Here is a 23,707-nt window from a genome sequence, read left to right as displayed (position 1 = left end):
GCATGATAATAAATATGTAGCATTGAATGTTACAAACTAAAAGTTATTACACATGGAAAACGAAAAAAATAACATTTCAATGTTATTTTTATAGTTGTTACACAAATAGTATGCCTCAATATGCACTTTTGGAAATTTTCTAAGTTTGAAAAGTCAAACATTTTTGAAAAAAATTTCTGTTTTTTCTAGAAAATGTCTGAGATCTAAAAAAAAAAAAAAAAATCCGATTTTTATTTCTATTTCGATTTTTCTTGTTTTTTAGCCAAAGTTTATTCTTCCTCACTCATTTTTCATATCTATATTGGCACTAATACTCTGTAGTTTTGCTACTTTCAAGGTCACTGTAACACAATCCCACGACAAAATCTTTTCACGTTATCTTAACGACGATCACTTTGAGAAAATCAAACTGGAGCTCAACATCGCTAAATTGCACAATATCTGGCCTATTCTCAAATATTCTCATAGAGCTCCAATCTTAACCAAAAAACTCCTGCCAAAGAGTCCTAGCTTGAGTGATTGAGATGCTAAAAGCTACTGACAGTCTTGTTCTAATAAGTCAACCTTTTTGCCGCGATTGCATTGGTCGAATTCACTAAGCCCCGCCTCTTTGGAATCTTTAGAACCAATAGAACGGCACTATAACTGCCCAAAATGATTGACAGCACCGTTAGCCAATCACATTCGGAATTAGGAAATTGAACGGTTCTCTGAGAGGAATGATTTGAGAGCAAGAAGATGGTGTGGATTTGTTGGTGAAAATAACTTTTTCGTGGCAAAACAGCAAAGGTAAGACAATTTTTACAGAAAAACAATCTCTGTTGTTGATATTTTTAGCTTTTATATCCGACGCTTTGAGTTGTTTCGTATTTTCGTTTGGGGTGCGGCTTATGTGTTTGAATTGTGGCATCAGTAAATGTAGAAATGGGCTGTATATGATAACAGCTATGGCTTGTGTAGTTTGATATGTTGCATTTTGCATTTTTTTTAGTTGTTTGAAGTGTATAGAACAATTTATATATTGTGTTCTAGACTGTTTATTTATATGTGCAACACTTTTATGTTTTTTTGTGTTTTGCTGCTGCTTGAAAATACTTTTTTTTTTTTTTTTTTAAGTCTGGTGACCTTAGAAAAACAAACCTGATAGATGTCAATAACTTTATCTCATTTGTTCTTGAATTTCTTGGCACTCCTTCATGGTGTCCATACGTTGTCTGAGTAATTTCTTGATAACGGCTGTATAAAATTAATTTACCATAATTTTGGTTTGTTAACCACATTACAAAGGACTGAGATCTGGTGAATGGTGAGGCCATTGTAGTACAATGAACTCATCGTCATATTTAACAGGAGATTTTGAAATAAGTTGAGGTTTGTGACATGGAAGATAGATGTGCTTTTGTCAAAGCGATAGACATGACCATCATCAATATGATGGCTTGCTGTGAGGCTCAAACAATGCTCAGTTAGTAAGAGAACAAGAAAATATTGTTTTCCTCACACCATTACACCACCACAAGGCTGAACCTTCGTTCCAAAGCTGGATTGTTTCTTGCCTAGATACTGTTTGTGCAAAATTCAGACCCTATAATCTGAATGTTGCAACTGAAACTCATCCAGGCAACATTTTTTCTTTCTCCTACTGTTCAATTTTGGTGAACCCATTTGAACTGTAGCCTTAGTTTTCTTTTCTAAGCCTGCTGTATTTTCTCAAGCAACTGTAGCCTGTTTGGTTCACTCACTGGGAGTAGTGATGGACTCTGACCTGAACCTCCAGAGCCACATAAAGACAGTTACAAAGTCGGCCTTCTATCACCTGAAGAACATTTCCAGGATTAAAGGACTAATGTCTCAGCAAGATCTAGAGAAACTCATCTATGCGTTCATCTTCAGTCGTATTGATTATTGCAACAGCGTCTTCACAGGTCTGTCCAACAAATCAATCAAACAGCTGCAGCTGATCCAGAATGCTGCTGGTCGCGTTCTCACTAAAACCAGGAAGATAGAGCACATAACACCAGTTTTAAAGTCCCTACACTGGCTCCCTGTAGCTCAAAGAATAGACTTTAAAATACTGTTGTTAGTTTATAAATCACTGAACGGCTCAGCACCACAATACATTAAAGATCTGCTGTTGTTGTATCAACCTTCCAGACCTCTCAGGTCTTCCGGTTCTGGTCTGCTCTGCATCCCCAGAACCAGCATCAAACGAGGAGAAGCAGCTTTCAGCATCTATGCACCACAAATTTGGAACAAACTTCCAGAAAACTGTAAAACAGCTGAAACACTGACTTCTTTTAAATCTCGACTAAAAACCCACCTGTTTAGGATTGTATTTGAAATGTAATCAATTACGAATTTATTGATGGAACTTTACTTAATGATTGATTCTATATTGCATTGTGTTTCTGTGTTTGTAATGATGTAAAGCACTTTGAAATGCCTTGCTGCTGAAATGTGCTATACAAATAAAATTTGATTGATTGATTATTGAAATGAAGTTTATTCAGAGATGCTCTACCTTTCTCCTCTGACACCAACAACATATTTTCATCCACACAATGGCTGCTTATTGGATATTTTCTCTTTTTCATTGTCTAGATGTGTATCAAAATCCCGGTAGATATACAGTCACCGAAACATAAATTTTTTCCTCATGTCGTCTTCACCATGTCCAGACACCTAAATGCACCAAGTCCCTGCAATGCGATTGGCTCACTTGGTATTTGTGTTCATAAGAAAATGAAAAGGTGTAGCAAAATGATTCCCAGTGATTAATTTCTGTATATAGGCTGCAAAAACACACATTTTTTGGTGTTATTTCTAGTGCAAATATGTTGGTTCACATAAAATTAGAAAAAATTGTTCAGCAAGATATAGGAGCTTGTTTTATGTCAGCAATTCCTTAAAATTGATGAAAAAGTACCAGTTCCACTTGAAAATTATTTCATTTATAAGACATTTTCCCATGTTATACGTGAAAAAAATCTGCCAGTGAACATAGGACTTAAAAAAATCTATGTTAAGGAACTATTGACTTAACTAGCTCATATATCTTACTGAAAAGAGATAGAAATATTAGCATAGTAAACTAGATCAGAATACTTTTTAAGATAAAGTGTTTGTGCAATGCAGTAAAATATAATTCGTAAAATACATTGAATAAACTGAGAACACGTCATTCTCTGCAACAGTGTGTAAGGATTAGTACTATAAAGTAGAGTTGGGAGGGTTAGTATGTGTTTAAGACGTCTGTTGATGGCTTTTCAGTAGGTTTTGAAAAGCCACAAAGCATGACCCTTATGACCGCTCAACAGGCATCTTTAACCATCCTGCTTCTGTCCTACCACCTGTTGAGTTTATTTCAGTAAACTTAATACTCCTGCGCATTTTCTGCCCTCTGACCTTTTATGTGACCTGTCAACCCCAGTTTGATAAGGATGAAGAATTACAACCAGCATGTTTCTCATCCCATCTCTAATCTTCCTTTTTTCCTTTTTAATTAGATTGTAGATTATTTTGAGTCACCTTTTAAACTTTTCTGTCACCTTCAGCCTTTATAGATAGATGCGTAACTGCATTTTGGTGAGATTTTTCACTATATAAAGCAGCTTAATGCCCTGTCACATCAGCTGTTTGGTGAGGGAATATCAGGCAAGCTCTTAGTGTGAACACTGATTTCGACGATGTCCATCTTTTCCTTCCTGCTCGCTTTAATGCTGTTCTCTGAGATGAACAGCCACTTGGTCACAGTAGCTATTCCTTCAACTACAGTAGAAGATGGCGCTGCAGAACAAGAAGGTTTGGACTCATTTCTGGGTGATGACGACATGACTGAACACGCTATGGTTCCTCTGATGTACAGACGGAGCCTCACATATGACGGGACATCCAAAATCATCGTCATACCGGTAAGTTTTCCAAGGGATAAAAAAAGTTTTTAGCTGTGCGTGGATTCTATTTTAAGCCATTTTTTTCCAGACAGTACAAGTTAGCATTAATGTTATGAAAGCTTAATTTGAAATACAATGATTAGAAATATAATTAATTAGTAATTTTTACCATTTTACTATGGCTACTCTACTGTTGATCTATCAGAGTACTCCTTTTATTTATTTATTTTTATCAGAACCAAAACATTAAATTTCACAGCACAAGTACATATTCATATTTTCAAAGTCAAGCAAGCATAACTAGCTTTTATTTTTATTTGATTAAAACCTAATGAGCTATGAATTGCGATACCATTGGACCTTATCTAGGCGTCGTAGTATTGACAATGAGTAGCAAAGCACTGCATCCCTTTTTCTTTTATATTTACAGTGAAAATTTGGCACGTTATGTTGACAACTTGACAGCTAAAACCAATGGTAGTCATCATCGGCAAGCAGTTTTTTGTGTCTATAAGCCAATAGCATTAATCTGAATTAATCTACAAACTTGTAAAAGTAATATTTTCCTAATAGCCATAAACATCCATTGTGAGACTTCTTCACAGTGCACATTATCTCCATTTGACCCTTCTCAGCTGGCCACCATCCAGTAATCTACTGTTAAGTCAATATTTTACCCACATTATAAAATAATTTTACAGCAGTGCTGGAAAACTGGGAAATGCCATTACCCGAAAAGGTCAGATGATCACAAGCCCATAAAGATTTACTGAAATCACACCAGGAAGAATGGTGATATATTGGTGTTTCATGAAAGCCTTCGGCTGCAATATGTTTTTCTGGCTTTTACGTGTCTAGTGTGTCATGAACACAGTGGTTATCTCTATGGTAATGGGGAACAGAGAGCCATAATTGAAACAACAAAGACATCTACATCTGAGTGAGTCAGGACTTTGGAAAAAACAGGTTACTGTGATATCGTAAAAAAACATGAGGACACATTTGTTCCATTTTCTGAGAGTTGGATCAGCTGATAAAGGGAAATCCAACATCTGCTGAGTGGAAAAATAATCTTTTGAAGTTGTTGTTGCTTCTTGATTATTCAGATTATACATGTGGTGATGAATATATTTTAGGACATGAACCTGGAGGGGCAACGTATTCGTGGGCTGAACCGGCGTCATCCTCTGGTGGAAGAACGAAGTTTGGACCGTACACCTGATGAGTTCACTTTGAAACTAAATAAACGAGAAAAAGACCTTGACAGTAAGAATCTGGAATGTCTCCTTCATTTTTTCACGATTATCAAATCATTGTTTTCACCGATTTCTATTTTTTCATCCTTACAGTACTACGATGTATGATTGGAAGAGTTTACCGACCTTGTTGGGTTTGAGTGTTTCTCAAATATACTACAAAAAGTACACCATAACATGTAAAACATCAACAGAACAGTTTATTAAATGGAAGCATGTATTGGAATTGTATGTAGTAAAAGTTCAAACTTCATATGTAGTAATTAAATGCATTTCTGTTGACATGTATGCAGATAATTTAGAAATAAAGTGCAATGATCAAATATGGATTCCAAGTTTGATTTTCCTTCCTCACACAATTCAAGTTTAAAAATGAGAATTTAACTTTGGGGGAAAAAAAGCTATGTTGCCCTTTAAATGTAATTGCATTTTAAAAAACGCACCTATTTGTTAATTGGATCAAGCACTATTTTCAAATCCAAAAGCTAACACATATTTGGAAATATGTCAAAGTACATAAAGTTGACCAAGAGCTTGGGAAATAAAACAAAGTGTTAAGGTTGTTGAGCTAAAAACTGCTAGCTAAAAAGCGTTGTTAGCCGTTTTTGCGTCTTGACAACGTCTTAATTGAAAGGCACACATGGCTAACATTTGGCACCTTTGTTACTAGGAAAACATCCAAATCTGTAGCCAAAGGCTAGAAATCTGTTTTTGGTTAGCGTCTTTAGCAAAAGGGATTAATGTTAACCTTACCTCATCAATATGCTACAGTCAGACATCTCAAGTTATGTTCCAAAAGGAAAAAATCTAAAACATCTGACATGTTTATACAATTTAATTAGTAGAAAGACCTTTTAAAATTTATTGCTAGTGTTTAGTTAGCCATTTCTAGCTAGCTAGTTAGTCAGCACTTCCTGCCAGCTTTCGCTTATGCTAAGTATTTTTACATTGTCATAATTGGTTTTGCTCTGCTTTAGGTACTTTATTGCTTGGCCCATCTTTGATTTAGCTAGACAATAAGACATTTGTGTAAATTTGTTAAGCATAAAAGTTTTGCTAGTGGCCAGTTTGCTATTTGTAGTTAGCCGTTTCTCTCAGTTTGCTCAGATTATAGTCGGACAGACTCATCATTTTATTGTTTCGTAAAACCCGTTTACCACTCAATTTGTAGAAATACATATTTGAGGAAAAACTCATTAGCCAGTTCTAGTTATTTTTTTCCCTTTGTTTAGAGTAGGCAAGCTAAGTAGCGGCTAAGCTATGTTGCATATCAATGTCCAAGAACCACAAAAAAAAAAAAGATCCTGTTCACAAAGTTTTTTTAAAGGGACAAAATTTTAAACGAAGAAGTAGACAAAATATAAGTCAGGGAACCTGTAGAGGGACAAATATGTTTCATAATTTGTGTTTAGGTAAAATTAACCACTTAGCTGACTCAAATTAAGCAAATTTACAATCATATTTTGTCATAAAATCAGTGAAAGAAGCCTAAACTCTAAAGAAGCTGGTAAGCTTTCCCTGTCCAGTTATGAGTTTCTTTTTATTTGAAGCCTTGCAGACGTTTTTGCCGGGCACTTTGACTGACACACGGGTGTGCTGTTTCTTCTCCGGAGGTTCATTCTCTGATTCGGTGTGCTGCTCAGAATCCAGCTGCTTCCTCTTATTACCCTTGCTCTGCATCTGTATGCCAGTTTTCCTTTTATTACTTGGACATCCACCTCCGTTTTGAGCATTTCCACTCCTCTGCTCGGGAGCAACCCCCCGCTGTACCTCAAAGCGCTCTTTTCTCCGGGATTCACTGGAAGGCTTGGCTGCAAAAACCGAAACAACCCAAAAACACGTTTTAATGTTGGAAGCAACTAAAGGTAAACTCACAAAGTGTACTGGAAGTCCAAGCATTGTGTATATACAGTATATATATATATGCCATGAAGCAGAAGTTCAGCATTTTTCATGTAAACTTTCTGAAGCTGAGTCTGCATATTCACAGATCAACGCATACAAACATTGAAAAAAAGTCTGTGGAGTCACTTTATTTCTTACTGTAGATATGGGGGTTTGTACAACAATGTATAAAAGAAATTTTAAAAAAAGAAATTTTTCAGAAATTTTTAGATTAATCTCGGAAATTTACTAGAATTATTTTTTTTTAAATTTCTGATAATCTAAAGCTGAAAAGTTGCTATAAGAAACAGAAATTTTGACGTTAATCTCAGAACTTTTTAAGAAGAATAAAGTAGAAATTTCGGAGTCTCAAGTCAAAAATTTGTTAGCAGAAACTCAAGTTTTGAGCTTAATCTCAGAAATTTTTATTAGTGTCAAAAGCCGAAAATTTGCTAGAAGAAATTTGGACAATAATCTCAGTCATTTTTAGGGGAAAAAAAGTATAAATTTCTGAGTCTCAAGTCAAACATTTGCTAGCAGAAACTCAGAAATTCGTAAGTTAATCTCAGAAATCTTTAAGAAAAAAAACAGAATTTTCTGAGTTTCAAAAATCAAATATTTTCAACTTTTGAAACTCAAAAATTTCCACATTTTCTAGCAAATTTTTAACTTTTCAAACTTGTTTCTTCTAGGAAATTTCAGAGATTTTTTTAAAGCAGAATTTTACTTTTTTCCCCGCTTATCTACATTGACCCAAATGCACCATTGCAGGTTAAAATATTTTACAATAAGATATTAACTTAATGGTTTAAGGTTTGCTCCACTGAGGAAAATCAAGGTGTAAAGTTTCCCAACCAGTTGTGTAGTAACTCAACTCACAGTTCATGCTAACATTTTGGGTTTTTGCATATATAAATGTACACAAAGTGCCTTTAGCTTTTTCTATTGAACAGGTTGAAATGTGTACCAACCTGCTGTATCCTCTGTATCTGGGTTGGACCCGTCTTCCACAGTTAGGCTGGTTGTTGGCTTTGGCGCTGGGTGAACACAGGTTGGCATCTGGCTGGTGCTTGGGAAGTCCAGCACTCGGTTGAGCGGCGGTTCATCGTTATATGTGCAGGCAAACTGGGACCGGATCACCCTTTGTGTAGCCTGAAATAAACCAACAAAACAAATGTGAACGCACGTTTGGTATTTTTTTTGTTTTCAAACTTCCTGGATCAACTTTTTTAAGCCACGACAGACAAAGTTTTTTTTTTCTAATGACGAAACTAAAGTCTGACAACAAAGTGATCATATCGGCGGAATAAAGACGCAATGTTACCTGAAAAAAGTTGCACAGTTTTGAGAAAAGTCATTTTAATGTGAGCAAAGCTTTGTTAGATATCAAGATCTGACGTGACCAGCTTGTCAAAACGTGATTCGTTTGTCGAAATACAGTTGTTTACACAATCGTTTCAAAGTCTGTTTGTAAAACCAATATTAAATTATAACTTCATAAAATGCTCAAGATTCCTCATTTTCTTTTTAATTTATTTTACATAATGGTATTCTCATAAAATTAGTACTTTGTTCTGATATATGACCATATCCTGTTAATATTAACTTCATTCTCATTTTATTATGACTTTATTCTTGTATAATTCTCACATTATTACAACTTTTTTTCCTTATTTTGACTTTGCTGTAAGACTTTCTGGTCGTCTGTTGTAGCTAAACAAAGTAACCCCAGTTTTTACTAACTTTTATTAATCTCCTTTCTAATTTTGATCGATTTAGCAGCTCTCACTATTCAAATTAAGTATTTGAACTTTTTAAAAATTTTGTTGTCAGTATCTAGGAAAATTGAAAGCTGCTTAGTGGCCTGCATCACTTTAGTGTGATTTATAATGTGGAAAAAAAATAAAAATTAGCACAACAATTTGTAAAACTGCAGCTCCTTCAACTACTTTTTCCAAGAAATGAGAAGTGTGTGTACTGGAAAAACCTCTATGACTTGACAAGTTGAGCTTATGCTCAAGGGAACATAAATGTCTGTTATTTGGACTTCAAATATCTAGGCATCCATTGTTTGGAGTTTGGCAGCAGCCATGTTGGCATTACAGGGAAGGGGATCGGGACTCTCCGAAGTAATTAGTGTCTTTTATTGTGGGTGGCTCGGAGAAATCAGTATTATATGTCAATATTTTTAATAAAAACATCAAACAATATGACGATGCTGATCGGTATCACTGAATCCAAGTTGATGCCCAGGATTCCTGCCTTTCAAGACTCGCTGAGGAATATTTTCCTACTTGTGTTTTCACCATAACAACAAAACGAGATGGTTCTTTAGAACTATGACAAAAACAGCAAAACGTAATTAAAATTGTTCCAAACTAACTAAGACATACTGCTGTGGGGTCTTCACATGGACTCACCTCGCCTGCTAATTTGATTCAAATCCAAAACTTTTACTTAGTTTTTAGTCTTATTGCTCTCCATCACCAACTTCAGATTTTTTCACAGTAAGTAGTTTTGTTGACAAAATCCTTCAGAAAAGTAATAACTGATTGTTTGCAGCAATAATATAGTCAATATTTAGGCTCAGTGTAAGGAAATTAATGTCCTCAGATGGGAATGGTGTTGCTTTAAGTGGGACCTATTATGTAAAATTCGCATTTTACACATTTTTGCACTTATTTATGTTTCTACTGCTTCTAAAAAACATCCCAAGCGCTTAAAGAAAGAAAGAAAACTCCTAGCCTCTTTTGGCAATAAGTTAATGTTTTTTGGTGTTCAGAAAATGACCTGTTTAAAAAAACCTTTGGAATGTAACATAACAAATCGGCAGGCCCGTTACCTAGGAACCTCAGCAAAGCCCAGCCCGTTACCTAGCAACCTCAGCAGAACTCCAGCGCATTCGGTCAGCTAGTTCTACTGTACAATAGCTGACAAGTGTTTTGTTGTTTACTTGCTTTTTAGAAGCCACTTGGTGCATTCTTGTCTACTTTTCAAAGATGTACGGTTGTATAATTGCACATCTGTTTGCTGCCATTTTCAACGAGTTGGGGGGCGTGGCCAGCAGCAGCTTATTTGGACAGTGCACAGTGGCGCAGTTGGTAGCACTGTTGCCTTGCAGCAAGAAGGTCCTGGGTTCGATTCCCGGCCCGGGGTCTTTCTGCATGGAGTTTGCATGTTCTCCCTGTGCATGCGTGGGTACTCTCTGGGTTCTCCGGCTTCCTCCCACAGTCCAAAAACATGACTGTTAGGTTAATTGGTCTCTCTAAATTCTCCCTAGGTGTGAGTGTGTGTGCGCATGGTTGTGTGTCCTGTCTGTCTCTGTGCTGCCCTGCAACAGACTGGCGACCTGTCCAGGGTGACCCCGCCTCTCGCCCGAAACGTAGCTGCACCGGCAACCCTCCCGACCTCATTAGGGACAAGGGTGAACAGAAAATGGATGGATGGTTTTTGTATAAAAAAATGTTACAAACATGTTTTGTATAGCCAAAACACTTATCCTAACCTGTTCAAAAAGGTCAACTTTTAGCAATGTCAACCTTTAGCAAGAGAAAACACTAAATTTTGAAGTTTTGTAATGTCTTTTAACACAAGACAAAGGTTCTGACAAAACTGAACGATCCTGAAGACTTGAATCCGTGCCCTGGAACACTCAGCTCCACTGCTTGATCAACGGCTTTTCAGGATTATCACAATCCAGGGATTTTATCCTTCAAGCCAATGGGTCACAGTGGTGAGAAGAAATCAGAACAGGGGAGAGAGATGTGGGGGAAATACAGCAAATTAAGCTGGCTGAGTCCATAAAGTATAGGTTCTGTTTTTCAGGACAAAAATAACCTTAAGATTCACTTCCAAAATTTAATGTATGATCTGTCCAAAACATTTCCAAAATCTGGGTTTCTGGGTCTGGAAACAAGTACCACCTGTAAGTAGGCCTGTCACGATAATCAATAAATCAATTAATCGCATGATAAATTAAAACAAACTCAATTATTTCCATTGGCATAATTTATTGTTTATTTTTTTCTCTTTCTACCAAAAACTGGATGATAAAAGTCTTCAGTCTGGTGCTTTGGTGTCAAATAACCCTTTTTTGAAGTACAATGTTTACAAAGACTTCAAAATTAATTTTATTTGTTGTTTTGTTTATTTATTTTGGATTTTTAAAATATCTTCCAGTTCCAGTGATAAATGTTGTTAAAGTTTACTGATCTTTTAGAATGTGTTCTTGCATTATTATTTTTGTCATTACCAAAATTTGAGGCCACTTACAAAATGGCCTCAAAACAACAATATTATCGTTTATCGCAATAACTTCTGGAACGATTTTTCGTCAAGCATAATTTGTTATCGTGACAGGCCTACCTGTAAGGGAATTCATCTCATTGACTATAAAATGCTAATAATCTCCTTTTTAAAATGTAATAAATTCCACTTTTCTGAGATCAGAGTCTGTTGCAAAACAATGTTGAGTGTTATTGCAGGTTGGGTTTGCAGCACTGGGAAATGCATTTAAAAACATCTCAAAAACAAAATCTGTCCATCTCCATGTGTGCCAGCTGACGTCAGCTTTCGGTGAAATCACCAGAGAACTCTGGGGATAAAGTCGTTCAGCAGACAACAAATAACCTTTCATGTTTCCCCGGCTAGACGAGCTGTGCGACTGATACGGCATCTTCAAAGCGAAACTGAAGCGGAGCGCTTCCGCTCGCGGAGTTCAGGAAGCGGTGAGCGGCCCGGGGACCATTACGCCGCATTCAAACAGGAAGTCAGCCAGGTTGTGGGGAGCTAGGATGACATCTGGTAGCTCCATCAAATGAAGGAGCTGCTTCGCTAAATGTGTTCAGCATATGATGCTGGAAAACAAAAACGGCTCGCACAGGTGATTAGCTTTAAACATTTCCAACTCAAAATGTGTGAAGGTAGACATGGGCTACGTTCACACAGCAGGAAAATGCGACCCAAATTTGATTTTCTTGCAAAAATGAGCAACCTATAACCCCCCCCCCCAAAAAAAATCCAATCTGTGCCACTTCCATTTGTTTGCTGTCTTGAATGGTCATGTCGCATTTTCTCCGGCTTTCAAGTCACTTGCTGCATTTCTATTGCAAATAGTGACACGTCTTTGTCACTGTCCCGCTAATGTAAAAAAAAACGCAGTTTCGGAATTGCAAATTAAATTAAAATCACGTGAAAAAGCTTGATCATACAATAAGTAATTAAAAATGATGGCAACGACATGTAAACAGTTACATGAGATATTCATAATTCAGCCATCAAAGTAGACGTTGCCGTCTTATTCAGCCACTGGAGTGACAACTTGGCCTGTCACAATAAATCAATTAATTGCATGATAAATTACAAGAAACTAAATTTTCATTTGATTGATTTAACTTTTTTCTCTTTTCTCTCTTTCTACCAAAACAGGTCTTCAGTCTGGTCTCAACTAGCCCTTTTTATAAAAAAGAAAATTTTGTTCACAGAGACTTCATAATTCATTTTATTTGTTGTTTTCTGTATTTATTTTGGATATTTAAAATGCCTTCCAGTTCCAGTGTTAAAAATGTTCATTAGAATTTGAAGTTTATTGATCCATGAGAATGCGTTCTTGCATTATTTTATTGCTTGAAAATGGTCTAAAAACCTCAAATACTACTGTTTATCACAATAAGTTCTGGAACAATTTATCATCTAGCAAAATTTGTTATTGTGACAGGCCTAGCAACAATACAGGGGAGTGACTACGTATGTCGTGTTTTGGCGATTTTACAGAAGTTACGGATTCAACACGTTCAAATGACAACTTTTTATGAAATGTGCGATGATGTGAAAACTCTGGTGGAGCCAAATCCACATTCTCCAAAAAAAAACAACATCCCTCTTCCATTTCCTGTCGTCTTCATCGTTTCCTGTAGTAGTAACATCCGACTGTTGATCACGTGACTCATGTGATGCGTAGAAAGTGTTTCCATTGCTCATCATGAACTCATCCTAGCGCAAAAAACACGAATTTTGTCAAAATTGACATGTTTTTCTTCAGCAAATTTATTTTCGTTATTTCCATTTGCCCTATTCTATAGTTAATGTAAAAACACAGATAATGATTAGTGAGACATGCTTCATTAAGCTTCACGAGAAAAAGCCAGACACTGTGAATCAGGATGTAAACAAAGGTTGAAAATTACGATAATGAAATTATGGAAGAAGTCTGTGTCACTGACGCACATTACATCACAATCTCACCGCTCTTGGTTTTGACAGACAGAAGTTGCTAGTAGCTATTTTTTATTTAAAATTAGTAAAGGATCTGTGATGCTGTGGGCCTGCCTCTCTGTGAGAGAACACTCTGGGGAGTTATTTTGCACTTACGCTTTGTAAGAACTACAGCGGACATAACGTTTATACTCCTTCATACCTGTGAACGGCTCAAGTACAGGTAGGAGTTAGGATAACTTTACAGATTAATTTGAAGTATACAACAGCAGCAACAGAAGTTATTTCTGCACCTTCTGGACTCAAACCTCTCATTGCACATGTTCTTCCACATGAGTAGAACACAGTTTCATGTGTGAAGAATCAGCGGGGATCCCTTCTAAACTCGCTGTGACAAAGATGCATGGGGAGTGGAACATTTCTTCAGCTGAACCTAGAATTACCGCCTCGCGGTTATTTGCCTCCGTCAACCAGACCGGTTTCGGTTTACCTCCGTGTCTGCTTCTGCTCCCCAGTCATGGCTTTGAATAATAAGTGTTTCTGCAGAGCATCACCATGATAAGGTGAGGCTTGTGTCTCACGTCAAACATCTGGGTAAAAGGTTATTAAAACGGAGCAAACAGCAAGTCTGAACACTCAGAATTAAAGGTTGATGCTGAAAGTGTCTGAAACCAAGAAACTGGGACAGGAAATAGTGAAATATTGATATTAAATATACCGTATTGTGCATTGCAAGCAAATAGGCAAATGAATAACCTACTATGAGGTGATGGTTAATGGCATGAGCCCCCCACAAATAATTCATTTTATGCCCTGGACTGAAACTGCACACTTGAACCAGCGTTAGGAGCTAAAACACAGCTGTGAAAACGTTAACCGTGGAAGTCAGTTGTGAGCTTCAGCTAAGCAAATAAATAATACAGTACCAGGGAGAGATTACAGGATGTAAAGACATTATTTTCATTGTTTGCACATCTGATTCAATTTGAAGTAAGTGATGGTTTGGGTTCTGGGGGCTGGTGTTACCTTGGGCTTGAGCAGGTTTAGTCGGCTCTGGACTCTGTTCCTCAGGGATTCTGGAGAACATCCAGTGGACACTTCAGGGGATCTGAAAGCAAGAAGTGAAGTTGTATAAATTAAGAAAGCCAAAAGCTTCAACATGCTTGCTGGTTTTTTTTGTTTTAATCTGCTGTCCCGTCAAATATCTTCGCAACCATCAGACAACAGACTGCAAACACACCCTCAGGCTGCTATTTTGCTGTATTTTTCTTTCAGATGTTTGACCCGATAAATTGTTCCAGTGTGATGTGGGAGGATTTTCCCCCCGTGTGGTTTCATCGAGAGTTGCCATGAGTCCCATGTTGGTCGGATCGTTGCTGCAGGGCTTTTCCCGTTCTCACAGAGTGTAAAACAGCCTAATTTAATTCCAACTCAGTGTGACAAGCACAAACTTTAGATTTCCAACCTTTTTCCAATATGGACTCCAAAGGAAAACAAGTTTATTGGGACACATCAGACTTGAGTCTGAAAGTATCAGTTCAAGTTTAATAATAACCAATTTAACAGCATAAATTCATATGATAGTAACAAAGAAAAACATAAAGTAGGTCCACAGTATGCTGCTAATATTAACAATTAAAGGTATAGTTTTCAAGGGAAGTATTTGTGTATCTTTTTTTATTTTTAGAAACTGTATTTGTAAAAAAAAAAAAAAAAAAATACAATTTTTATGTTGTTTTGGATTTCAGAGTTTGCTATTGAAGAAATCTGGAAGATATTTCTATTTTTGTCCTTCCATAACTACCAATAGTTATAGAATGACATGTTCTTGTTAGAAAAATTGTGATTCTTTACATTACTGAAAGCTAAATTGGTGCCATTCAGAAGAAATGACTGACAGCAGCTTGAGATGCTCAACCGCAGTGAAGACAACTTCTGTCTTGTCCGATTTTAAAAGAAGTAAGCTACATGTCTTGAAATTATTTGCAGCCATTTAACTTATTGAATTAATCAGGCTTTCTGGATAATATAGTGCAGTCAGCATACAAAACATTCATCCAATTCTCTCTTATTTCAGGGGAACAATACATGAAACAAAGAGGACTGGTCCAACCACAGAACCCTGAGGTATTCCAAAACCGACTCTGGTGGAAACTGGAATCTGTCAGGTGAATCTAACCTAAATGTTTTGTACCATTAGACAAGAGGATTGCAGAATGAATTCTTTTGTGATATTTTGAGAAAATTTATTATAAACCATCAGCTTTAGTCCGTTTCTTTCTGCAAATTTTACATTTTGGACGTTTTTTTGTGCTTCCATTTGGTCCTTTACTGCTTCTATAAACAGCCCAAGCAATTAAAAAACTAAACAACCCAGCTGTTTTTTTTGGCAATAGTTAATGCATTTTGTTGTCTGGAAAATGAGCTTTCTCAAAATCCTCCAGAATGTCCCAAATTGGCAGGAACTGTTACTTAGCAACCTCAGCCCATCACCTAGCAACCCAAGCAGAGCTCCAGCACATTTGACCAGCTGGTTTAACCTCTGTACAATGGCTGCTGGAAAAGAAAAGTGTTTTATTGTTGACTTACTATTCAGAAACCACTTGCTGCATTCTTGTTGGTTGTGGAGGAGGCTCCACTTCTGCTTTTCAAAGATATACGGTTGTCTCTTTGCAGCCATTTTCACACGCGAGTGTAAACGTTCCGTTGCCAGCAGCACTTATTTAGATTTAAAGTGGCAAGAGGCCCTAAAACAGTAAATTCTGAGAGGAGCTCAATATATGCAGAACAGAGCAGACTTAAATCTCATTATGTAAGAATTATTTTGTGCAAAAAACTGAATGAACATGTTTTGTATCGCCCATAAACCTAACCTGTTCAAGGAAGTATTGCAGCTCATCCTTAAACAACTGCTTTGGAAGATTACATAAAAAATTTCCCTTTAAGCTCTTAAAAAACCCAGTACCCAGTTTGTGCTAGCTGAACTCAGACTCTGCTTTTTGAGCTTATGACCAACCTGAACAGCGTGAGGACACATGTTCCCTCGGCTCCGCTGAGGACCGGCTGGTCTTCAGTCAGCAGGTCTGCCTTGTTACCACACAGCGGAGCCACAGCTTCTTCGTCAAGCAGCGCCATTAGCACCTTTACCGTTTCCCGCCCTCCATATGCAGTGGCGTGGTTGACTGCGTAAGCTTTTGGCTGAGGATGGAAACGGATGCAATCAGAACTTTACAGTGAAATCTAATAGCCTTTAGAGATGAGGATGACGATTACCCTAGCAGGACTTATACCCGTCCCATCCACATTAGCAGCTTGTTTCTGGGTCTGGTGAAGCTGGACAATCCTCTCTTTTAGCTCTTTTGTTGTTTCGTCTGCAGCAGCGTACGTTGGATCTTCAGTACTGCGTCCTTTCACCAGAGCTGCTCTGATGGCGGCCAGCAGCCTGGCTCCACATTCACTGAAGGAAGTTAAAAAAACTAAGTTCTCTTGACACCATTTTGTCATTTACCAAAAAGAAATAATGCAAAGCAACCTAATATAGTAAAAGTTCAGATTGATTTACTGTCAAACGGTGAGAGAATCTTTTCAGAATAAAATCAATAACAATATATCGTGATAGACATTTGATCAATATCAATAAATTATATTTGATAGAATATTCAATAATTTCACTGTAAGCAGCTGCTCAATCTCTCTCAGCTAGCTAAGGAAGGTTGGTGGAATCCACTCACTCTCTCACTCTTTGGTTGCCTAGCAACTCGCTCGCTCTATGGTTACCTAGCAACAACCTGTTGGGTAACCTTAAACAGCAGCAGTTTAAGGTTTCACCACCGCCTCATAACTTCTTAAAAAAACAAACAAGTGAGTGAAAGCTGAATAAGGCAATAAATGTCATGCCACTATGTAGTTAGGCAGTTTTTCAGATATATATTAAAAAAAAAAGACTAATCAATATTTATCGTTAGACGGATATAAAACACTGATATTGTGACTCGTTTTTCAGTCGTATCGTCCAGCTCTACAACAGAGTATGTAAATAGCCAACTTTAAGCACTCACAAGATATACTGCAGCTTCGCTTTCAATTATTTGGACATTGGCTTTAAAGGCAAAGCACAAGCATTTCAGTGTTTTTATTTCATTGCAATGCTTTGCCAATAGTAATAGTTGTGAAAAATGTTCCCAACTTGTAATAAAGTCACCTTGCACTCAGCCGTACCTTTCAGCATTTACTGGATTCATTAAGTGCGCTAAGGCGTGCAGGAAAAGACGTCCACAAGGTGGAAAGGTGGTGCTCCGACCCTGACCCAACACTGAGGCTCAGTAACTATATCATTTGGGAAAACAGATGTTCGCCGAACGAGGGGCGCTGAAGGTGTTTGAGAGAATACACTACTCTGCTGAGAACGTAAAGGCCCTGCTTGTTGAAAGATACATGTTGGACGAGGTAAACAACATCTCATTAGACGGGATGAATTGAAAAGCCCTCTGAAAAGCACACTGCATAAACATGACAACATGTTATGGCTGATCAGAAAGAGATTTCACTTCACGGACTGAAGACCTAAAACGGCTTCCCCTTCCAAATCTACATGATTGAACGGGAAAATCATTTCTGATAATCGCTTTTGTTGTGGCGCCAAGCTCCTCGACGTCTAAACATGATCTGTAATGATGTGTAGAGCTCCAGGATCGATCAAAGTCAGGGAACCAGAAGAAGCATGGCTTTGATGTTGCAAAAATTAACACGCTTATTCTTGTGTTATCTTGGGAAAAAAAGGAAAAAAAATGAATAGGACTTTTCAGAAATAAGAACCTGCTTTGGCACAGGTATATGTGTGATTTCAGTGAATATGTGTGCTGGCCTGCTCCTTATCCAAGAGGCTGGAAATATTCCCGCCCCTTTACCTTGAACAGGACGTGCCTGGTGTAGCTTTCAGGCACATCCTGAAAGCTACATGTGCGAAAGTAAAGTGATTTTACCACAAAGGAAAGGAATGTTAACTTTAATTTAAGATTTCTTTTTACTTGTGTAATTTTATTATAAACTACCACTACTTTGAGTAAAACAAACATGTTTTAACCAAAAACTCAAGAGACACAGATGTGCAGATGCACACCTGCAGTTTCTGTTAAAGTTTCATAATTTTTTAATTGAAAGACATTGATTTGGAAACATTTTTCTTTTATCTAATTTTGTTACTTCTAATAATTGCATCCTTAAAATACCAACATTTCCTGTTAACTTTATATTGTGGACTACCTGATTGTGTAATTTTTAAATATTAAATGATTGATAATTTGATCAGTTACTCAGTAGTTGAGTAGACTTTTTACCAAATACCTTTTAATTTCTTGGACGGCTACTTTTTACTTTTACTTGAGTAAAAATATGTTGAAGTAGTGCTACTCTTACTACTACAAGTTTTTACCCAAAGAATACCTTAAAAACTACCATGAATCTTTAGAATATCAAGTACAAATTAACAAGTTGCACTGTGAACTGCAATCCAAGTTGGGATTAAGCTGTGCTGCGTACCTTGGGTCAGGAATTTCCCCCAGTATTTCCTCCAGATTGTCCATGAACTGGACATAGTCGGACAGGCCTTTGATATGCTTCCTGAGGGGATCAGACTCTGCTGGTGCGTACCCCTTCCCTCCAAGCTGGATTGCTCTTACAAAAGATGTCACAGCCTGAAAAGGCCACAAAAAAAAACCCAAATGTTGCAGCTACAAGAAAGACTCTATATTTTGTTTTGCTGCTAATGTGTGAACTGAATAAATGAGAATTTTCTTACCAAGAAGAGAGATGTTTGGCGGTCTCGGGCGGCATGCTTGATGTCAGTGAATGCCTGCCGTTCCAGAGAGCGACAGGGAACGTTGAGGGTGAGGGCCAAGGCCATGTCGTTTCTAGAGTTCACCAGCAAACTCAGATATGAGCAGAAAACTCGCCTCACTGCCATTTTTATCTGCTCCAATAAACAGAAAACAGATCATTTCAGCATAAAACAAGCACTTCAAGTTAAAATTAGTTTTTAATCACAGGAAATATTGTTTTAGCAACACAATCAGACTCCTGTTTGTATTTTAGTTATTTATCTGTTATTAGAGAAGTCAGGCATTAAACATGAAACCAGACTGATTAATCAAAAATAATCAATAGAATAATTACTACTTGCAGACAAACAGACAAATAGATGGAAGGAAAGGTTTGTGGATGGATGGACAAATTTATGAAAGGATAGAAAAGATGATGGCCAGGTAGTCAAGTGGACAGACAGATGAATGCAGACAGATGATGGATGAATGACTGATGAGAATGAATCAGGTTTTCCCTCAGTGTATTATAAGCCTGGCGGGCCACCAGGCTTTACTTGTGCCTCCAATAGGCTTAGCATTGCTTATTTATTTAACTTTTTTATATATATATTTGCATTTTTAAGTCTTTATAGTTGCTGTTCACTCTTCCAATAACACATAATTATGAAGTGATATTTTAAAATTTCCTATTGACTTTAAACATTTTTTAACTCAAAAGCAAGGCGGGCTGCTGGATGAATAACTGCCCCAGCGCCTCAACCACCAGGCTTAGCAAGTTTTCTGAGGGGAAACCTTGATGAAAATATGTATGAAATGGATGAATAGATTGATAGATCGATGACAATGGAACAGGTGGAAAAAATGGTTAGACACACAGATGGATAAGTGAATATCCATCCAACAACTTTATTTTTTTGGCATTTGCAGCGAATTTCTACATTTTTCAGACTGAGAAGAATCTCTTCTTTTATGCTTGGTACTTTGTAAATGATTCATCAAAATCTCATATTATCTCAGAAAGGGCTAATATAACAGTTGCTTCACAGCAAGGCACTCAAACTTGGACTGTTTTGAGCTCATAAAGAATGAAAGCGCCCTAAAAGTGGTAAAATAGGAGCAAGTCTTCCCTGAAACCTCATAAATTAGCAAGTAACAGAAGGAGGAAGCAGACTGTGCTACAGAAGCTCCTGTTGAGCTCCACACCGAGCCAAGTGTTAAACATCCGCGCCGTAATTGATTTCACATTACACTCCGAAACCTGAGTGATGTGATATAGAGTTCCTGTCAATAGGAACAGGATGGATTCCAGACCAGAAAGGCTGGGAAAGCTTTTGCCTGGATCAGTGCAAGCAGGTAAAAAGGCTTGCATACTGCTACAAATGGAAACAGAAAGGATTTATTACAGGATTGGGCTTACCTGGGAGTGGCAGCGCCTGCTCTGACTAGACGGCGTTAAAGGAGCTGATGAATCTGGGAGATCTGGGGTTTCCATGTTACCTGACAGGAACTCAAACAGCTGGATCTTGGTAAAGGAATAAGCAACATATTAGAATTTTTCACTACTTTACCCTTTATTTATGCTTCTTCAATTGTCACCTTTATTTTTGTATTAATATGTTTTCTTGGGATTTAATGTGACCAATGAAAAGTTAAGAAGTGGAAGGAAAAATACTTGAAAATCTGAAAAGTGTGGCACACATTCGTATCCTGAGCAGGGGTGAACCGATTTCCTTAATTTTGGGACATTGGTGATCAGCCGATACTTACATGTGAAGCCGATCTAATTTTCCTCTTTAAAGGACAAAAAAAAATCAACGACTGTCCTCTTCTGCTTTTCGGTGAGAGAGGTTTGACCTGCACCATATGGTAGATATCCAATATGCCAATATACTAAAACTCATTTGGCTGATAACCGATACCAGTGCCAATATTTTTTTTCCTGTATCTACTTACTGAAAGTACATGGTTTTCTCTACTGTGGAATTAAAATACTGCATTATCTTTGTAAAGTTAGCCTGATGCTAAATGTAAATGCTAAAAAGGAGGCTAACAACGATGCCATACTTTCAACTTGCATTATGTTTAATGGCAAATGTATTCATGATATCTGCTCTCTCTACTCTAAGCCAATGTCAACACTCAAACAGTGCAAATTTGTAAATCTTCATAAAGCTAAACTCAACCTGTTCACAAGCAAATATCCAAATATCGGTAACCAGAGATCGGCCAGAAATCTGCAATCAGTGCAGCTCTAGTCATGAGACAGTATTGATAAGGCAATCATTGGTTGGAGTTAAAGTTATAGATACTTTATCCTGCCAACTATCATTTACTATAATCTCTTATGATGGTAAATTCCAATTAATGATTTATAAAAACCTCTAAAACTGTTTTGAGGATTGCTATACAATTAGCTTCACCATTTTTCCCTGCTCCCTGCAGAAAATCATTCCCATTTGCTGTTTTTTTTGTCAATCATGCTGATAACAAAGTTAACACAACTGCGGGACTTGATTTTATTTAGTGCTATCAATGTAAAAGGGCGCAGAAATGTGAAAACCTTACACTTTCCTTTCATTATAACAATTATCCACATAAAATCCCAAAAAAAGATGTCAAGGTTTGTGTTTGGAATGTGAAAAAAATGTGGAAAAGTTATTTATTATCTTCATTTCTATCTCTTCTAATAATAAAAGATTGATTTTGATGTCAACCAGCTCCTGCTCACCGCGCTCACAGGTTCCTCCGGATCCGAACCCGCCGCTCTCAGCTCCTTGTTCATGGCCAGAACATCCGTAAGATCCACAGTGTTGGAGCGTTTCAGGAAAGATTGGTACGCCTCCAGGAAGAGCTCAGAGTTCTCCAGGCGAGGGGCGCCGGGGGGCAGCAGGTGAAGTTTGTCCAGCAGAAGGTGTTTCCACGCCATCAGGACGTCGCTCAGACCCACCTTGAACTCTCCCTGATGCTGTCGATGGGAGAAGAGAAGGTGAGTACTAACAGCCAAGGACAAATCGAGTCAGGATCAGAAACTAAAACAAAACAAAAAATGCAACTGGAAGGTTGTGCAACATCAGGATGTGAAGAGATGAGTTGAATTTGTACTACTTTGTTAATGGTAGGAAAAATAAGAGCGTCAGTTATTAATACTAACCTGCATTTAAAGTATTTTTTTCAATATGCCTCATTTTGTCCAGAAAATCTCTTCCAAGTGGAAGTACCTTGTTAGACTGCATTAAAGAAGGAAAATGTTTTTTTGTAATATTGAATTGCTTTCCCAGGATAAACATACTTAAATTAAATTTTGAGATGCAGTAAAACACTTATTTTAAAGCTGCAGTATGTAACTTTTATTAAAAATGTTTATTTGTTAAAACTGTCTCCATGTTGTGACAGATAATCTGTGAAAAGATCGAGCTCATCCTCTTCCCTGTGCCGCTATTGCTGTCTGGAGCAATGCACCGCCCTCAATCAAAAACAACCAATCAGAGCCAGGAAGAGTGTCTTAGTGCTGTCAATCATGCTCATGAACGCGCTGCTAAATGTGCTAATGGAGGGGGAAAAAAACTCCTCGATACAGGAAAACCGTTTATCTGCTGCTATCTGTGGCAGTTCTAACTAGCATGAACTATCAGGAAGAAGCTCAGGCTTTAGGAAGGTTGACCTGCCTCCTGGCTCTGAACTGGGAGAACTGGGAGAAGGCACAGGAGCTTAATTTTCTTTTCACAGATTACCTGGCTGTTATTATACTGTCACAACATGGTGGCAGTTTCAACAAATGTATAAAATATTTTCTACAAAAGTTGCATACTGCAGCTTTAAGACTTTTCTTCACTACGGGTGCCATAAATGTTTCTTTTAGAGTTTCCCCCAGTGTATTTTAAGCCTGGCAGGCAACCAGGCTTTACTTGTGCCCCCACCAGGCTAAACATTGCTTATTTTTTAAAGTCTTTTTAAAATGTTTGGATTTTGGTGTTCAGGCATTAATCTTCCAATCTTTCAATAACACATAATTGTCAAGTGATATTTTCAAATTTCCTGGCAATTTTAAACATTTTTTAACTCAATAACACTACGGGCCGCTGGATGAATGACCGCCCTAGCTCCCAACCACCGGGCTTAGCAAGTTTTCTGGAGGAAACCCTGCTCTTGGATACCTTAACTATTATTTCATTGTTAATCCAGGTTACATTTTTGAATACTAATGAATAGAGAAGCTAATCTGCTACCTGCTTGTTGACCTCAGCCATGGCCAGCTGTAGCACCATCAGCATGCTGTCGGCTCCGTGGACAGTGGTCCTCTCTGACGGTAAAACCCTGTGGGACTCCCTTCTGAAGGTTTTTACCATCAGCTTCAGATGGTCTGCGAATGCTGACATTGTTTCCTAAAAGAAAAGTTACAGAAAACTGTCCTGAACATTTACAAGTACATCTAAAATATTGAAATATCACGTAGACGCTCAATAATTGTCACCTGTTTCACATAGTGGAACTCATATGGATTTATTACACGTGGTGGAATATTTCAAGCCTTTAATTGTTGTGATTTTTGTGATTAAGGCTTGCAAGTAATGAAAACCAAAAATGTGAGTATTACATAAGATCAATGAATTTTTTTTAATTATCTACAGAAATGTCAGGATTT

The 23,707-nt window shown here is 37.5% G+C and overlaps 3 protein-coding genes across 4 annotated transcripts in view; 2 read left to right on the top strand and 1 right to left on the bottom strand.

Moving 5' to 3' along the window:
• Positions 1-3,625: 3,625 nt before the first annotated feature.
• pmch (pro-melanin-concentrating hormone) lies at positions 3,626-5,474 on the top strand. Its single transcript, XM_032589991.1, has 3 exons — positions 3,626-3,911; positions 5,030-5,159; positions 5,243-5,474. The coding sequence occupies exons 1-3, from the start codon at positions 3,687-3,689 to the stop codon at positions 5,287-5,289; spliced, it is 402 nt and encodes a 133-aa protein (XP_032445882.1). The 5' UTR covers positions 3,626-3,686; the 3' UTR covers positions 5,290-5,474.
• Positions 5,330-23,707, bottom strand: part of parpbp (PARP1 binding protein) — an 18,937-nt gene continuing 559 nt past the window's right edge. The window contains exons 2-11 of the mRNA XM_032589954.1: positions 23,292-23,447; positions 21,794-22,030; positions 20,483-20,587; positions 19,044-19,214; positions 18,785-18,939; positions 16,520-16,703; positions 16,263-16,444; positions 14,273-14,354; positions 8,005-8,185; positions 5,330-6,960 (exon numbers count right to left, since the gene is read on the bottom strand). Coding sequence (XP_032445845.1) covers positions 6,638-6,960; positions 8,005-8,185; positions 14,273-14,354; positions 16,263-16,444; positions 16,520-16,703; positions 18,785-18,939; positions 19,044-19,214; positions 20,483-20,587; positions 21,794-22,030; positions 23,292-23,441 — 1,770 coding nt within the window. The 5' untranslated portion in view covers positions 23,442-23,447 and the 3' untranslated portion in view covers positions 5,330-6,637. The remainder of the gene's footprint in view (positions 6,961-8,004; positions 8,186-14,272; positions 14,355-16,262; positions 16,445-16,519; positions 16,704-18,784; positions 18,940-19,043; positions 19,215-20,482; positions 20,588-21,793; positions 22,031-23,291; positions 23,448-23,707) is intronic.
• The window catches only part of nup37 (nucleoporin 37), a 19,608-nt gene continuing 17,851 nt past the window's right edge, over positions 21,951-23,707 (top strand). Inside the window, exon 1 of one of the 2 annotated variants that reach the window (XM_032589969.1) lies at positions 21,951-22,051. In XM_032589969.1, coding sequence (XP_032445860.1) covers positions 22,028-22,051 — 24 coding nt within the window. In that variant the 5' untranslated portion in view covers positions 21,951-22,027. The remainder of the gene's footprint in view (positions 22,052-23,707) is intronic. The other variant, XM_032589973.1, reaches the window with a different exon arrangement.

Source organism: Xiphophorus hellerii, chromosome 17 (assembly GCF_003331165.1).
Source record: "Xiphophorus hellerii strain 12219 chromosome 17, Xiphophorus_hellerii-4.1, whole genome shotgun sequence".
NCBI lineage: Eukaryota > Metazoa > Chordata > Actinopteri > Cyprinodontiformes > Poeciliidae > Xiphophorus > Xiphophorus hellerii.
The sequence above is the reverse complement of the archived record's forward strand: the minus strand, read 5'-3'. Positions and strand labels throughout refer to the sequence as shown.

What these genes read in the sequence shown, in the direction of transcription:
- pmch (XM_032589991.1), top strand. Translation starts at nt 3,687, where the DNA reads ATGTCCATCTTTTCCTTCCTGCTCGCTTTAATGCTGTTCTCTGAGATG. An exon ending in CCAAAATCATCGTCATACCG is followed by an intron (nt 3,912 to 5,029) that starts GTAAGTTTTCCA and finishes AATATATTTTAG; the next exon opens with GACATGAACCTGGAGGGGCA. An exon ending in ACGAGAAAAAGACCTTGACA is followed by an intron (nt 5,160 to 5,242) that starts GTAAGAATCTGG and finishes TCATCCTTACAG; the next exon opens with TACTACGATGTATGATTGGA.